Source organism: Leucoraja erinacea, chromosome 14, assembly GCF_028641065.1.
Source record: "Leucoraja erinacea ecotype New England chromosome 14, Leri_hhj_1, whole genome shotgun sequence".
In the NCBI taxonomy this organism is placed as follows: domain Eukaryota; kingdom Metazoa; phylum Chordata; class Chondrichthyes; order Rajiformes; family Rajidae; genus Leucoraja; species Leucoraja erinaceus.
This window is the reverse complement of record NC_073390.1, coordinates 7951736-7970071: the sequence shown is the minus strand read 5'-3', so window position 1 is coordinate 7970071 and position 18336 is coordinate 7951736. Positions and strand designations below refer to the sequence as shown.

Below are 18336 nucleotides of genomic sequence, written 5' to 3'. Positions count from 1 at the left end.
TGGATGGTTGGACAAAGGCCAAAGATGTAAAGGCAGAAGGGAAAGATATAGGTTGATAAGAGGCACGAAATGTGAAGCCAGAGGCAGGAATATAGCTGGAAGTGGACAGGACAAAGGAGAAATTGGTGTGCATCCATGTGGGGTGCACAGAAGAGAGAAGGGAAATGGGGGTGGGGTGGGTGGTTATTTGTAGGTTAGATACCAAAAATGCAATGTTTATATCATTGGGTAGTAAGTTTCCCAAGCAGCCTCCTTTCCATTGGCGAGACCAAGTAAACCAGGTGACCACTTCAACAGACACATACCCCTGGTCCACCAAGGCCTGCTGGATCTCCCAGCTGCTAACCATTTTAATCCCCCTTCCCATTCCCATACTGACCTTTCTGTCCTGAGTCTCCACTATTGCCAAAGTGAAGCCACATGCAAACTGGAGAAACAGCACCTCATATTCTGCATATGCAGCTTACAACTCAATGGTATGAACATTACATTTTCCAATTTCAGGTAAATAATCTACAAACCCCCTCTCTTTTTTCTCCCCCCATCTTCCCTGTGCCGCCACCTGGATGATCACCCATTTTGTCCTTTCCCCTTCCCCTTATATTCTTTCCTCCAATTTCACTTTTAACTCGTCATCTCTCCTTATCCCATTTACATCCTTTCACCTCTGGCATTTGTCCTACCATTCAGACACGTATGAAGATCTCCCTGGCCTGATCAGATATATGTGAGGACACTGTGGAAAGCTAGAGGGGTAATTGCAGGTGCTCTGGCTGGGATTTGCAATTGGTCATTAAATACTGGCATGGTGCCGGATGACTGGAAGGTGGCAAATGCTGTGCCTCTATTCAAGAAGGGCTGCAGGGAAAAGGCTGGGAACTACAGGCCAGTGAGCTTAACATCTGTGGTCAGAAAGTTACTATAGAGTATTCTGAGGCTTATTATATACATGCATTTGGATGGATAAGGGCTGATTGGAATAGTCAACATGGTTTGTACGTGGGAGGTCATGTCTCACAAATCTGAGTTTTTTGAGGATGTGACCAAAAGGGTTGATGAAGGCAGAGCTGTAGACACAAATATGGATTTCAGTCATTCAACAAGATTCAACGTTAGATCACATGGGATCCAAGCAAAGAGATCGCTGAATGGATAGAAAATTGGCTTCATGGACCCGAAACATCACCCATTCCTTCTCTCCAGAGATGCTGCCTGTCCAGCTGAGTTACTCCAGCATTTTGTATTTATCTTCTGGGCATATGGGGCTTGATAATTCAGACAAAAAAAACAGCAGATGCTGGAAATGTGAAATAAAAATAGAAATGCTGAAAATATACAGATCAGACAGCATCTGTGGGAATAGAACCAGAATTCATGTTTTAGAACAAACAAATCATATCAAAATAGCATATGATGAATCTTGGATCTGAGGCATTAATTACCTTTCTTTCTACAGATGTTGCCTGACCTGCTGAGTGTTTTCAGCATTTTCATGTTTTATTTAGGGCAGTAACCGCCAAACCAATCTCTTCCAATTGTTTAGTGTGTTAGGAGATCCTTCTGGTCCCTGTGGAAACAGCTCATTTCTACTGTCCACTATTTCCTGCACCAAAACCTCCAATGGGGCTGGTTCTCCCTTATTTGATGCTATTATTAAATAGCTTCCAACACAGAATTACTTCCAAGAAGGTAGTATGATGGCACAGTGGTAGAGTTGCTGCCTTATAGAGACAGAGTCCCGGGTTTGATCCTGGCTCTAGGTGCTTGTCTGTACAGAGCCAGATACTGTAGGCTGCATCCCAGAGTACTTAAGGAAATAGCCCCAGAAATAGTGGATGCATTAGTGATAATTTTTCAAAACTCTTTAGATTCTGGAGCAGTTCCTGAGGATTGGAGGGTAGCTAATGTAACCCCACTTTTTAAAAAGGGAGGGAGAGAGAAAATGGGGAATTACAGACCAGTTAGTCTAACATCGGTAGTGGGGAAACTGCTAGAATCAGTTATTAAAGATGGGATAGCGTCACATTTGGAAAGTGGTGAATTCATTGGACAATGTCAGCATGGATTTATGAAAGGTAAATCATGTCTGACGAATCTTATAGAATTTTTCGAGGACGTAACTAGTAGAGTGGATAAGGGAGAATCAGTGGATGTGTTATATCTGGACTTTCAGAAGGGATTTGACAAGGTCCCACATAAGAGATTAGTATACAAACCTAAAGCACACGGTATTGGGGGTTCAGTATTGATGTGGATAGAGAATTGGCTGGCAGACAGGAAGCAAAAAGTAGGAGTAAACAGATCCTTTTCACAATGGCAGGCAGTGACTAGTGGGGTATTGCAAGGCTCAGTGCTGGGACCCCAGCTATTTACAATATATATTAATGATTTGGACGAGGGAATTGAATGCAACATCTTCAAGTTTGCGGATGACACGAAGCTGGGGGGCAGTGTTAGCTGTGAGGAGGATGCTAGGAGTCTGTAAGGTGACTTGGATAGGCTGGGTGAGTGGGCAAATGCATGGCAGATGCAGCATAATGTGGATAAATGTGAGGTTATCCATTTTGGTGGCAAAATCAGGAGAGTAGACTGTTATCTGAATGGTGGCCAATTAGGAAAATGGGAGATGCAATGAGATCTGGGTGTCATGATACACCAGCCATTGAAAGTAGGCATGCAGGTGCAGCAGGCAGTGAAGAAAGCGAATGGTATGTTAGCATTTATAGCAAAAGGATTTGAGTATAGGAGCAGGGAGGTTCTACTGCAGTTGTACAGGGTCTTGGTGAGACCACACCTGGAGTGTTGCGTACAGTTTTGGTCTCCTAATCTGAGGAAAGACATTCTTGACATAAAGGGAGTACAGAGGAGGTTCACCAGAATGATTCCTGGGATGTCAGGACTTTCATATGAAGAAAGACTGGATAGACTCGACTTGTACTCGCTAGAATTTAGAAGATTGAGGGGGGATCTTATAGAAACTTACAAAATTCTTTAGTGGTTGGACAGGCTAGATGCAGGAAGATTGTTCCCGGTGTTGGGGAAGTCCAGAACAAAGGGTCACAGTTTAAGGATAAGGGGGAAATCTTTTAGGACCGAGATGAGGAAAGCATTTTTCACACAGAGAGTGGTGAATCTCTGGAATTCTCTGCCACAGAAGGTAGTTGAGGCCTGTTCATTGGCTATATTTAAGAGGGAGTTAGATGTGGCCCTTATGGCTAAAAGGATCAGGGGGTATGGAGAGAAGGAAGGTACAGGATACTGAGTTGAATGATCAGCCATGATCATATTGAATGGCAGTGCAGGCTCAAAGGGCCGAATGGCCTACTCCTGCACCTATTTTCTATGTTTCTATGTTTCTATGTACGTTCTCCCCATGGCCATGTGGGTTTTCTCTGAGAACTTTGGTTTCCTCCCAATTCCTAAGACCTACAGGTTTGTAGATTAATTGGCTGAGTATAAATGTGAAAATTGTCCCTAGTGTAGAATAGTGTTAATGTGTGGGGATCGCTGGTCGGTGCGGACACTGTGGGCCGAAGAGCCTGTTTCCACGCTGCATCTCTAAATCTAAAAGTTGCACAAAGTTGCTAATGCCATAATGCGCTCCTGATGTCCTTTGAGATGTGCAGATTAACTTTATTTATCATCCATTATTTCACATCCTTGCTGAGGCACAAAGTCAAAAAAACAGACTCCAGCAACACTCAACAATTATGTGAGTGAGCAGGTACCGCATAGTTGGTGAGGGGGACAAATGTGAGCTCAGTTCTTTACTGAGCTCTCTGTCTCAGTGTGAGCTCAGTTCTTTAAATCCTTCACACTTACCATCAAATGGAGGGTTTGTCGACAAAAACATGGAATCGTCTGTTGCTGTGGATGCTGTGCTATTGTGAGCCTGGTCTGGCCGGGAGTGGAGTGACTGATGAGTGTGATCCTTCAGTTTGTGAAAACCAACGCTGTCTCGGCTAAATCTATTTTGTGAAGCCCACAGAGAATTTTATAGGAGTAATTTATTAACATGAATAAGTAAGTGGACATGAAACAAGGTCACACTGAGATAACTATTTGTAGAAGTTAGGGCAGCACAGTGGTGCAGTGGTAGAGCTGCTACCAGGCGCTCTGGTTTCCTCACAAATTCCAAGGACATGCAGGTTTGAAGGTTAATTGGCTTCTCTAAATTGCCCCTCGTGTCTAGGATGCAAAAGTGAGAAAACATAACTAGTGTACAGGTCGGCATGGACTCAGTGGGCTGAAGGGCCTGTTTCCTGGCTGTATAGAGTCGAAGAGTCATAAAGTCAAAGAGTCACAGTGTGGAAACAGGCCCTTTGGCCCGACTTGCTCACACCGGCAAACCTGTCCCAGCTACACTAGTCCCACCTGCCAGCATTTGGTCCATATCTCTCCAAACGTGTCCTATCCATGTACCTGTCGAACTGCTTCTCAAATGTTGGGATAGTCCCTGCCTCAACTACCTCGTCGGGCAGCTTCCTATTACATCTTTCCTCCTTCACGTTAAACCTATGTCCTCTGGTCCTCGATTCACCTACTCTGGGCAAGAGACTGTGCATCGACCCGATCTATTCGTTTCATGATCTTATTCATCCCCACCAAATGTATCAAGTTAAATTTGAAATCAATAACTTATTTGAGAAGGTTGAATGAAGACAAGGTTCAGCTGCAAAGTTGCTGTGACTGAGGACGAAACCCAAGCTAGTTAAACAGTTAGAGGAAAGAAATTAAGAATAAACTGTTTGGTGTCGACACTGGACGAGGAAATACGTTTTGATAGACAGTAAGGAATTCAGTAGAATATTACCTACATCCCAAATGCAAATTAAATTATAGAGTCAGCGTCATACAGCCCAACTTGCCCACACCGACCAACATGCCCCATCTACACTAGTCCCACCTGCCTGCTTTTTGCGCAAAAAGCTCAAAACCTATCCTATCCATGCATCTATCTCAATGTTTCTTAAGCGTTGCGATAGTATCTGCTTCAACTACCTCTTCTGGCAGCTCGTTCCATACTCCCACCACCATTTGTGTAAAATAGATACCCCTCCGATTCCTATTAAACCTTGATGCCCCTACTGTGGGCAACAGACGGTGCACTTAACCAATCTATTTCTCTCATGATTTTATTGAACTTCACAAGATTACACCTCATCCTCCTGCTCTCCAAGGAATAAAATTGTAGCCTGCTCAACCTCTCCCTATAGCTCAGGCCCTTGAGTCTTGGTAAATCTTCTCTGCATCCTTTCCAGCTTGACAACATCTTTCCAATAACAAAACTGAACACAAGATTCTAAGTGTGCCTCATATAACCGTAACATGACCTCTCAACTTCTATGCTCAATAAGGACTGATGAAGGTCAATGTGCCAAAAGCCTTTTTACCACCCTATCTACCTATAATGCCACTTTCAAAGAACTATGTACTTGCACTCCTAGATCCCTATACCCATGTTCTGCCAATGTTAGTGCTCTCAAAATGCAACATCTCACATTTCTGTATTAAATTCCATCAACCATTGCCCAACCAATTAGATCCTGCTGCAATATTTGACAACCATCTCTACTATCTATTATACCACCCACTTTAGTATCATCTGCAAACTTGTTAATCATGCCTTGTACCTTCTCATCCAAATCATTGATGCAGATGACAAACAGCAATGGACCCAACACCGAATCCTGAGGCACACCACTCGACACAGGCCTTCAGTCCAAAAAAAAACCTTCCACTATCACTCTGCTTCTTTACATGAAGCCAATTTTCTATCCAGCTGGCAAGATCTCCTTGGATCCCATGTAATCTAACCTTCCACAGCAGCCAACCTTCTGGAATCTTGTCAGATGGCTTGCTGAAATCCATATATACAATATTTACAGCTCTGACTTCATCAAACCTTTTGGCCACATCTTCAAAACCTCAAACAGATTTGTGAGATACGACCTCCCACATGTAAACCCATGCTGACTATCCCTAATCAGCTCTTATCCATCTAGGTGTACGTACATCTTATCCCTCAGAATACTCTCTAGTAATTTTCCTACCACAGATGTTAGGCTCACTGGCCTGTAGTTCCCAGGATTTTCCCCGCAGCCCTTCATGAATAAAGGCACAACATTTGCCACTCCAGTCTTCCAGCACCTCTCCTGTATTTAATAGCCAATGTACCTGTAATTTATTGTCTAGCTTCCCACAATGCATCAGATCTGGCACAGGAGATCTGCCTATCTTCATATACTTCAGCACCTCCTCGACCATAATCTTACTGCTCTCAAGGCACTTCCATTGACTGCCCCAAGTTCCTCAGTCCTCATGTCTTTCTCCATCGTAAAAACAGAGGAGAAATTCTCATTAAGGGTCTTACCCATCTCTTGTGGCTCCACAGAGCTGACCGCTTTGATTTCTGAGCGGTCCCATTTTGTTTCTGGTTACCATTTTTCCCTCAATATACTTGTAAAATCTATTGGGATCAACCTTAATATTTGCCAGAGATATCATTATTCTTCAGAAAAGAACAGAATAGAAATTCTTCACTAATTTAATCAGTTGTTTTCTTTATTTGAATGTTTCAAAATGTAATATTTGGAACAGAAATTTTGAACTATTTTCTTTAAATTGATTAACGCATTTAAAAATGCAGGTGAATTTCTAGTGCAAACTCTGTCAACCTTCACAAAAATTAAGTATAACATTCACACACAAATTACATTTTATCCCAGAAATCAGATTGTAAAATAGTAACATTCCATGCAAAAAAAAATCCAGTTATTCATATAAAATATATCAATATATCAATATATATATATTAAAATGCTCTAAAACACATACAATTATGTGCTTTTAATTATATTTGTACATTTCAATAGTTAAAACAAATGTTGAGGGATTGAGCTACATTATCAGCGCTGTGTGCAGCATTAAAGTTTATCCATTTAGTTTCCCAAAAACATTTCTTTGCAACTTTTACAAAGTAATTAATGATCATGACTATAAGTAATAAGGTGCCGGTATGGATAGAAGGCAGGAATAAAACTAGTCTTTATACGAATCAAAACATAACAATTCCAAAAATAATAATTACTCATTTGAACATCGGTGTCAGTAGTTTAAAACAAGACTAGAAAATAATGTTGATTTAAAGCATAGATAATTTCAAATATATTGAAGTACATGTATTTGATGAACTCAGATCCCTGTGATGGTTTCACGGTGGAATTGAAAGGTCACTTGTTGCACAAAACAGAGCATCAATGAAGTTCTCAAAAGGCAGGTTGGTGGATTTATGGTATATTGGACTCATCGCCGTTCCTTCTCACGAATGGTCTTTCAATTTTAATCTTAAAAAAAAAGGAACATTTTACTGGGTATGGTAGGTAATGTTATTTGAATGGCTAAACATTAGAGAAAATGAGGGGCGGCACGGTGGTGGACTTTGTACGTTCTCCCCGTGACCACATGGGTTTTCTCCAAGAACCTCGGTTTCCTCCCACACTCCAAAAGACCTACAGGTTTGTAGGTTAATTGGCTTAGTATAATGTAAAAACTGTCCCTAGTATGTTAATGTGCGAGGATCATTTGTTGGTGCGGACTTGGTGAGCCAAAGTGCCTTGTTCTGCACTCTATATCTAAACTAAACAAGAACTAAACTAAATCTAATAACTGATTTTGATTTAAATAGGAAGCTCTATTCTGAACAGAAGGAGAAAATATTTAGTTTTATTGCTAAAAGTGCTGAGAATGGATTATGGAAACATTCCAAAACTACTGAGGTGGCAACGTTCTGTGCTTTATTGTACTGATAATGTTTAGACTGATGTATAAATCAGCCGTCATCATCAAACATGGATAAATTAAATGGTGTAATACTGTCAGAGATACAGTGGAAAAATAACAATTACTTGAAATCTCTAAATTAGACTGCAATGTTTGGCTAATTCATCATATCTTGTGGGAAATAGACGTTGGGGTATCTCTTTGATTCGAAAGGAAATGTTATGAAGAAATCTAATCAAGGTGCTGAAGCTATATAGGATTTAAAGGTGGTAAATCAGAAAACAGGGTAGCTAAACAGATTTCACAAATTACCAGAACACAGTGAGAGATTAGTAGAATATCTATCACTGACGTGTCCACATTCTGCATCGGAAGCCTCATTGTTCTGTGGCTCTGAAGTACCAAACTGAGCTGAAATGTGAGCCCTGGTTGATTCCACCATCCCTTGACGCAGGGTGGTTGAGTGGCAATAAGGCCTCTGCTAAAGGATTCCACTACCCTGCTGTGAAGGTATGCCACGTAAAACAATTAAATAAAAATAGCTATCTCAGTAGTATAGTTGAAGGATCAGATATGAAATACGTCTGTCCTTCAGAAAACGATTGTGTGTACTCGTTGCTAAGTCCAGTGTCGGTGTAGGAGTTCAGATGTGCCTATATATCTAAACTCTAGACTGTTCCTGACTTCTTCATTACAATGTCCATGAGTAGACTTCAGAAATGAACTGACCTGCAGCAGGTCAGCAATTCTCTACTGAACCATCAGCTGTATGGAGTGCCAACCAGGTATGAGAACAGATTACAACCTAGTGGTATCAATATTGATTTCTTTCACTTCAAGTAACCCTTGCTTTCCCTCTCTCTGTGTCCCTCCCTCACCCTAGTTCTCTGATTTGTTTTTCTATCCTCCTGATTAATTTTACTGTCTATACGCCTTCTTGTCACCTTCCCCTCAGCCAATTCTACATTTCCTTGACATTGTCTCCTTTGATCTGTCGTTTTCACACCTTGCACATCCATATCTCTAGTCTCACTCTCCCCTGACGCCCAGTCTAAAGAAGGACCTCGACTCGAAAAGTCTCCCATTCCTTCTCTCCAGATGTGCTGCTCAACCCACTGAGTTACTCCAGCATTTTGTGTCCATCTAATGTGTAACTATTGTATAATTATGAAATTCAAATACACTGCTTCTATAGTTGTCAGGAAATAAATGTTAAAAATACTTGGCTGCTAACCTTCTGTGAGCAACTATAGCTACATGTTCCTTAAGCTGTTCTGGACGTCTTTTTGAGTGAAAAATAATTAGGACTTGGAAAACAAACAGTGAAAGTCATAAGGTCATAAATGATAAGAGCAGAATTAGGCCATTTGGCCCATCTAGTCTGCTATTCAATCATGGATGATCTATCTCTCTCTCCTAACCTCATTCTCCTGCCTTCTCCCCATAACCCCCAACACCTGTACTAATCAATAATCTATCTATCTCTGCTTTAAAAATATCCATTGACTTGGTCTAACTAATTAAAACAAGGATAACAATTATAACAACTGAGAATAATCATGGAAGTTGTCAATATCATACTTTTGGTTTAAGCTAAAAGGAATACAAAAGCCTGTAATCATGATGAAGGTGCTCTTTAATATTAACAATTGCAGTTTGTGAGGTTAATGCTTTTACCATAATGTTACCAAACCCCATTTATTAAGAAATATTGTGTTATACTGCAAGCAAAACAATATTTACACCCTAATGCAAACTATGGGCTTATTGTTTATTATTTTCGTACCTGTGCTGCAGTGTTGACATTTGCAAGATGTGGTTTCCAGGCCAAAGATGACAGATTATTTTCATTCAAAGTAGGCAAGATGCTTGTATCTTTTATTTTAGAAGAAACTGAAATAATAAATACATTTCATTAGTTTTTCATGGACACTGTGTTCAAAAAGCTTGAGAAAACATTTCCAACTGCATCTAGTTTCAATTGTCATGTGAAAATAAAAAAAAAACATGCCAATGTAGCTGTAAATAGTTGCATGACTAGTGGTTTGCTGATCGAGGCAGATAAGTGAGTGCCATACTGTAGGGTAGTTTGGTTACTGATGTTTGCTGAGCTTTGATTTTCCCAGCTTGTCTATTACATTTGATCCCCTTGCAAACAGTAAGTCATCGCCATGTGTTTTAACTTCCACTTTAGATGTAGCAAAGCTAGATACTAGAACCACGAGAGATAGTGATACAGCATGGAAACGGGCCCTTTGCCCCATCTTACCCACATCGGCCAACATGTCCCAGCTACACTAGACCTACCTGCCCTCATTTGGTCCATATTCCTCCAAATCTGTCCTATCCATGTACTTGTCTAACTGCTTCTAGCCATTCTAAATATTCTAGTCATTTTTAAGCTAAATGGTTCCATGTTACTGATGAAGGTAAATCTGTCAGATAGAACTCCCTCTTCTTTAATATCTTGTTTTAATTTGCTAATGGAATATATTAAAAGTTGTAGTTTAATTTTGCTGTTTCTTCCAATAGGAAATCTTGGGAAAGATGGCCGATTCTGGGAAGCAGTGGAAACTCCAGTAGCATTCCATGCCACAACTTCATAACTACTGCTTAGACGTTGGGCAGAATATTGAGCTGTACAAATATTATGGTGCTTATATCAATGAAACACAATTTATTTCAATAGATTCGACAGAATAACCGACAATCTTATAACATGGCCCAACTAAAAGTGATAAATCTTTGTTATTGTGCTATGTCAGTTACTATCAAAGTCAAGATTTTTGAATTCATTCAAGGAATGTGGGCTGTGCAGGCTGGGCCAACATTTATTGCCCAGTTTTAATTGCCATTGAGAAGGTGGTAGTGAGTTCCTTCAGTAACCGCTACAGTCCTTGATGTGTGCATATGCCCACAAGGTTATTGAAGAGGGAGTTCTGGGATTTTGATTCAGTACACTGAAGGAATGGTGATCTATCTAATAGCTCTTTGGGCTAACGGAATCAAGGGACATGGGAGGAAAGCAGGAATGGGGTACTGATTTTGGATGATCAGCCATGATCATATTGAATGGCTGGAAGGGCCGAATGGCCTACTCCTGCAACTATGTTTCCATATTTCCATATTTTCAAGTCAGGATAGAGTGTAAATTGGAGGGCAACTTCCAGGTGGTGGTGCTCCTATGCTACAGAATATGAGACTAACAGTAATAACAAGTGGGCAGCATGGTAGTAGAGCTACTGCCTTACAGTGCCAGCGATCCTGACTACAGGTGCTTGTCTGTACAGAGTATGTACATTCTCCCAGAGACCTACGTGGGTTTTCCTAAAGATCTTTGGTTTCCTCCCACATTCCAGAGGCATATAGGTTTGTATGTTAATTGGCTTGGTATAAATGCAAATATATATGTTAGTGTAGGATGGAGTTAATGTGTGGGGATCACTGGTCGGTGCAGACTTGTTTCAGCACTGTATCTCCAAACTAAACTAAACTAAAAGTGCTCTTGGCTTGCTAAATAGTTGAAATGAACCCCACTATTTAGTTAACTCTACCACGACAAAATGTAAAAGTATTTAAAGCAATGCAATAACTATACAATGGCAACATTTAACATGAGATCAAAGATCAAATATCTACCTGGAGAGGCCCGTGTATCAACTTATAAGATTGTGATTAAAATACTTACATGGACTAGTTTGCCAAGAAAATATTTGCCGATCCACATCTCCAATGCTGCAAAACAATATTGAGCTGTCAACAAACCTAATGATTCAACTATCAGAAGCCTGCCTAGAGCTATAGCAGGTTTTTTGCATTTTCTTCCCCAAGAGGAAGAGGTGGGTCCCTTCAGAAAGTTTTAGAACCCTTTAGAAGTTGGATAACATTTTTTAAAGGTCTATGGGGAGGGTCAAATATGGAATACTTGGGATAACTAGATAATGTCCAAGGTCACTACCATGTAGACAATATGGATGGTGGACAGAACGTACCACACTTACATTGATTAAATATAAGATAATATGAAACTCAGATGTAAACTTGCCCCAAAACATTTTCAGTATCTGCTATTTACTGCTCATTGCCGATTTCCTTAAAAAAAAACTACTGGGAGCTGCCCTGCTAAGAAGCTACACATTTTCTCATGAAGGTACACCTCAGCAGTGAAATCCAGCTATGATGATGTCGAAACTGAAATACATTTCCATGTCAGGGTGGTGTATGGTGTGGTGTGGTGTCCCCATGCACTTGCTGTATTTGTCCTTCATGTGCTAGAGGTCTTGGTCTTAGAGAGAAGGGGGGGGGGGGGTATAATGGAATAGCCTTGGCAAGCAAGTGCACTGCAGTTTGTTGAGATACCCATTGAAGCAACTGTGCGGTGGTGGTGCAAGATGGCATACTGCTCAAAATAGCTGCTTTATTCTGGGTGCTCAGTCTTGTTGGAGGTGTGTTCTACCATGCAAATAGAGAATATCCTGTCACATTCCTGACTGATGTCTGAGCTGGAGTAACTCAGTAGGGCAGGCAGCATCTCTGGACAGAAGGAATGGGTGACGTTTCGGGTCTAGACCCTTCTTCAGACTGGTTAGGGATAAGGGAAACATATTTCGCTTGGGCAGCTTACAGCCCAGTGGTATGAATATTGATTGATCTCACTTCAGGTAGCCCCAGCTCTCTAAACCCTCTCTCTCTAAACCTCCCCCACCTGAGTCACTCTAGCTTCTCATGTTCACCCTACAAACAGCTAACAATGGCCTGGTTCCTTTATCATCGTTACTTTTTTGCATATCTTTCTTTCATTGTTCTTTATCTCTCCACATCATCATCTGCATCTGTTGTTGTCCTTATCCTTAACCTGTCTGAAGAAGGGTGTTGGCCTGAAACGTCACCCATTCCTTCTCTCCAGAGATGTTGCCTGACCCGCTGAGTTACTCCAGCTTTTTGTGTCTATCTTCAGTTTAAACCAGCATCTGCAGTTCCTTCCTACACAAGAGGAGGAGACGGCGGCTTCGATCAGATCCAGTACGGGGTGACGAGGGTGACTTTAGGACTCAAAAGACAGAGCAACGCTATCAGTCCTCACTAATGGCCAGCATATAAGTTGCAGACCTGGATGGAGCCCCGAGTCCCACATCTTGGTGTTGAACAGCTGAACCATGCACCTCTGCTCTTTTCTCCTTCTCCCATCCAGCAGAGGGTACAGAGGCTTGAAAGCACACACTACCAGATTCAGGAACAGCTTCTTCCCCAATGTTATCAGACTTCTGAACGGTCCTTTCATAAACTATGGTACTGTCCAATTCACCTCTACCCGATTATGAACTTTGTGCTTTGTCTGTAAAACTGATGCACTACAATGCTGAGAACTATATTCTCAATTCTGCATCTTCCCCTATGCTCTGACTATTGCACTTGTGTTTTCTTTATTGTGTTACCTCATCTGTTTGGATAGCATGCAAAGCCCAGTACTTTGGTACACATGACAATAATAAATCAAAATCTAATTTTTAAGAAATGTATTTTCATTTATAAACAAAATCAAAACCTACAGTTAATTGTTCTTTCATTATCAACTGTTGTAATTACAATTCTGATTGACAGCAGTTTTGGTTTACAGCACACCCTGGTTTTGGTGATGAACATGGAAATGAATAAGCATCTATGGAGCGAAGGAATTAGACAATGTTTCGGGCCGAAACCCTTCTTCAGACAGATGTAGGGTGGGGAGAAGAAAGTAAAAAGGAAGAGGAGGAGCTCGAGGGGTGATGGAGAGCTCAGAGGGGGAGGAGACAGCAAGGGCTACCGGAAATTGGAGAATTCAATGTTTATGCCGCGAGGGTGCGAGGGTGCAGACTGCCCAAGCGGAATATGAGGTGCTGCTCCTCCAATTTCCGGTGGTGCTCACTCTGGCCATGGAGGAGGCCCAGGACAGAGAGGTCGGATTCAGAATGGGAGGGGGAGTTGAAGTGCTGAGCCACCAGGAGATCAGGTTGGTTGATGCGGACCGAGCGGAGGTGTTCGGCGATACGATCGCCAAGCCGACGCTTGGTCTCACCGATGTAGATCAGCTGACATCTAGAGCAGTGGATGCAATAGATGAGGTTGGAGGAGATGCAGGCGAACCTCTGTTGCACCTGGAACGACTGCTTGGGTCCTTGAATGGAGTCGAGGGGGGAGGTAAAGCGACAAGTGTAGCATCTCTTGCGGTTGCAAGGGAAAGTGCCCGGGGAGGGGATGGTGCGGGAGGGAAGGGAAGAATTGACAAGGGCATTATGGAGGGAGTGGTCTTTGCGGAAAGCAGACAGGGGGGAGATGGGAAGATGTGGCGAGAGGTGGGGTCACGTTGGAGGTGGCAAAAATGACGGAGGAGTATTTGTTGTATGTGATGGCTAGAGGGGTGAAAGGTGAGGACTAGGAAGACTCTGCCCTTATTATGAGTAGGGGGATGGGGAGAGAGAGCAGTGTTACGGGGTATGGAAGAGACCCTGGTGAGAGCCTCATCTATAGTGGGCGAGGGGAATCCCTGTTCCCTGAAGAATTAGTTCATTTCTGATGCCTTGGTGCGAAATACCACATCCTGGAAGCAGATGCAGCATAGACGGAGGAATTGGGAGTAGGGGATGGAGTCCTTACAGGAAGCAGGGTGGGAAGGAGAGTAGTTAAGATAGCCATGGGAGTCAGTGGGTTTATAGTGGATGTCGGTCAGAAGTCTATCACCTGCGATGGAGATAGTGAGGTCAAGAAATTGTAGGGAAGTGTCGGAAATGGTCCAGGTGTATGTTAGTGCCTACTCCATGGCCAGGCTGAACACCACCGGAAATTGGAGGAGCAGCACCTCATATTCCCTTGGGCAGTCTGCACCCTAGCGGCATAAACATTAAATTCTCCAATTTCCAGTAGCCCTTACTGTCTCCTCCCCCTCTATGCTCTCCCTCAGCCATCAGGCTCCTCCTCTTCCTTTTTACTTTCTTCTCCCCACCCTACATCAGTCTGAAGAAGGGTTTTGGCCCGAAACGTTGCCTATTTCCTTCGCTCCTGCTGCACCCGTTGAGTTTCCCAGCACTTTTGTCTACCTTCGATTTTCCAGCATCTGCAATTCCTTCTCAAACACATGGAAATTAATAACATTGGATACACAGTAACAAAGGTGCATCTTCCATGTAATTCTGCATAATTTGAAGCAATATAAAGAATAATGTACCTGTTTGTGTCATTTATCAATCTGTTCCGTCCATTTGATTTGCACTTCCACACAATTAAAAATATGGCTAACAGCAGTAACAACAAGAATGCTAAAGCTCCAAACAAAATGCCAAAAAATGCTCTGAGATTCATTGATAGATGTTCGCAGCGGTCACCGAAGCTAGAATATATTGAGTGTGGAACGCATCTGGAAAAAACACAGCGGCATTAGGGACTGGCAAAATATCAAGTTAAAAGATTAGCATGTTTATCTCAACTTTTGAGTTCCTAATGGGTCTGTCGCACTTATGCGACTTTTTTGGCGACTGCCGGTACCCATAATAGGTCGTTGCAGGTCGCTGAAAATTTTCAACATGACCAGAATGACGCTACAACACTTTGGGCGACTGAGGAGATTACTCACGACCATACAGGCGACACCTCGGCGTCATGGGTGAAGCCAGTATGGTCGTGAGTAGTCGCCCAAGGAGTCGTATTTTGTTCTGGTTGCCGCTGGGTTTTCAACATGTTGAACATTTTCAGCGACCTACAACGACCTATCACGGGTGCTGGCAGTCGCCGGAAAAATTGCGTAAGTAGGACAGACCCATAAGAGTTTTTTTAAGGTGCTTTTTTAAGTATCGTCCATTTGCTCACAGCTTTGTACACAACAGCAACGTAATAATAACTAAATAAACTTGTTTAATGAGGTTGATTGAGATGTATATATTGGCCAAGAAACTAAGTTTAACTCTCCAGCTTTTTCTTGAAATAATGCCTTGGATCTTCAATGCCACCAATCCAGCAGGGCCCCTCGCCTGGGAACCCTGGAGAGGAGCTCTGACCGCCGGCCCTGAGGTCTGCAGTGCTTCTGGCTGTGGAAATTTTAAATCTTTGACCGCTGGCCTGCGGCCTACACCACCTTGAAGCCGCCGCGGTCTCTGGTGGGGAGGCACAGATTCAGGACTTACTTGGACTTACCTTGTCTGTACATCTGGACGCCTGTAGCGGAGGGTTGAGGTCCCGACCACGGGGGAAAATGGAGGACTGGCCAATTTTTGTGCCTTCCACCACAGTGATGAATGCTGTGGTGGATGTTTATGTAAATTTATATTGTGTATTGTGTGTTCTTTTTTAATGTACTGCTGCTGGCAAACTCATTCATTCAATACATAAGTGCAAGTGACAAATAAAATTGATTGATTGATTGATTGATTGATTGATTGAAGGGGCTTTATGTCAATGTTTTGACCAATAGATCAGTGCAACATTGAACAGCTGAGCTGAAGTTGTGCTTATTTTTTTTAATGTGATTTGAAAATTAAGTGTGATTTAGAGGCAAACCTGAGGCAAACCCATTGATCTTCAGTGGCAGTTGATATATCTTAAACATGTGTTTGGAAATGTTAAAGTGATGAACAGACACATGGGATGAATAATGGGATGAATCTGAAGGCATGGAAACAAACTCTTCATCCCAACTTGTCCAAGCTGACCAAGTCTTACTTGCTGGTGTCTGGCTCATATCCCTCTAAACCTTCCTATCCAGTAACAAATGTCTTGTAAATGTTTTATGTGTACCCACCTCAACCACTTCCTCCGGCAGCACCTTCCACATATGCACCATAGTGTGTGTACCTAATGTTCCTTTTAAATCTTTCCACTCTCACCTTAAACCCATGCCGTCTAGTTCTAGACTGCCCTACCTGGGAGGAAAAAACAGTGGCTATTCACCTTATTGATGCCGCTTATGATGTTATAATCTTCTGCAAAGGCACCCCACGCCATTTCGCTCCAGGGAGAAAAGACCCAGCCTATCCAGCCTTTCCTTATAACTCAAACCGTACAGACACAATAACATTGTAAGAAATCACCGCAACTGCCGGCGACTGTCAAGTGGAACATACACACACACACACAAACACATCGCTTCCTTCACCAGCCCGTTATTCAAGCGGGGGACAGGACAAGCGGGGGGGGGGGGGGGGGGGGGGGGGGGGGCTGTGTCTGAGTGAAATTCACACGGTGCAAAGCCAAGGTGAAAACAGGCACACACACCGCGATGAACAGGAAGGTTGGTGCTATTAAAAGACGGCTAAAGCAGAGTGTACGGTAAGTCCTTTAAAATAGGGTGGTGGGGTGGGGTGGGGGGAGAGAAGGGGGGAGAAGGAGTGGAGACAACTTTTAAGAAGCCAGAGATACATGGGTGTGAAGCTCAGCGGACATTTAACATTACCGGTCGGCTGTCCTTGGCACTGAAAACTACTGCTTACCTTTTTTTTCCCGATGAGCTAATGAAATTCACCGGTCAGCACCAGCTATAACCTACAAGAACCTTCAACCTCATGGCAACCCATTAGGACCTCCTGGCGACTCACCTATGGCACGAGAATTCTCGCTACTCTCCATGGCGGATTCATTCTAGTCGCCGCTAATTTTTCAACATGTTGAAAACTTCAAGGTTTGTAACTTCTCCCTGTGACTGCGTGCATTTTCTTTGAGATCTTCGGTTTCCTCCCACACTCCAAAGACCTACAGGTATGTAGGTTAATTGGCTTGGTGTATGTGTAAATTGGCCCTAGTGTGCATAGGATAGTGTTGATGTGCGGGGATTGCTGGTCAGTGCAGACTCGCCAAAGGACCTGGTTACACGCTTAGTTTTAGTTTTAGAGATACAACGCGGAAACAGGCCCTTGTCCATGCCGACCACTATACCCCTTCTAAGCTGGTCCCATTTGCCTGTGTTTGTCCGCTTATCCCTCTAAACCTGTCCTGTCCACCTGGCTCTTCAAGTGTCCTTTAAATGGCATTATAGTTCCTGCCTTAACTATCCCTTCTGGCAGTATACCCACCATTCTCTGAGTGCAATAGTTGCCTCTCGGGTTCACATTAAATCTTGCCAATCTCCCCTTAAACCTATGTCCTCTGGTTCTTGGTTCCAAGCCCCGAGTTAAAGACTCACTGTATTCACCCCATCTATTCCCATCGTGATTTTATACACCTCTATAAAGATCACCCCTCAGCCTCATACAGCAGGATGAACAAAACTAAACACAATACTCCAAATGTGGCCTCACCGATGTCTTGTACAATTGTAACACTATACTTTATACCCTAACACGATGTCCTGACTTCTATACTTTATGCTGTGAAGGTCAATGGATCAATATCCTTCTTTACTATCCTATCAACCTGTGATGCCACTTTCAAAGAACTATCTACCTGTTGTACATTCCTCTGCTCTATTACACTACCCAGGGCCCTTCATATTCACTGTGAAGATCCTGGCCTGGTTTGACTTCCCAAAATACAACACCATGCACGTATCTGCATTAAACTTAATTTGCCACATCAACCCTATTCCACAGCTGA

The 18336-nt window shown here is 42.6% G+C and overlaps 1 protein-coding gene across 1 annotated transcript in view; it reads right to left on the bottom strand.

Moving 5' to 3' along the window:
• Positions 1-6528: 6528 nt before the first annotated feature.
• The window catches only part of LOC129703781 (uncharacterized), a 212231-nt gene continuing 200423 nt past the window's right edge, over positions 6529-18336 (bottom strand). The window contains exons 69-72 of the mRNA XM_055646491.1: positions 14984-15172; positions 11471-11517; positions 9569-9675; positions 6529-7346 (exon numbers count right to left, since the gene is read on the bottom strand). Of these exons, the coding sequence (XP_055502466.1) occupies positions 7290-7346; positions 9569-9675; positions 11471-11517; positions 14984-15172 (400 nt within the window). The 3' untranslated portion in view covers positions 6529-7289. The remainder of the gene's footprint in view (positions 7347-9568; positions 9676-11470; positions 11518-14983; positions 15173-18336) is intronic.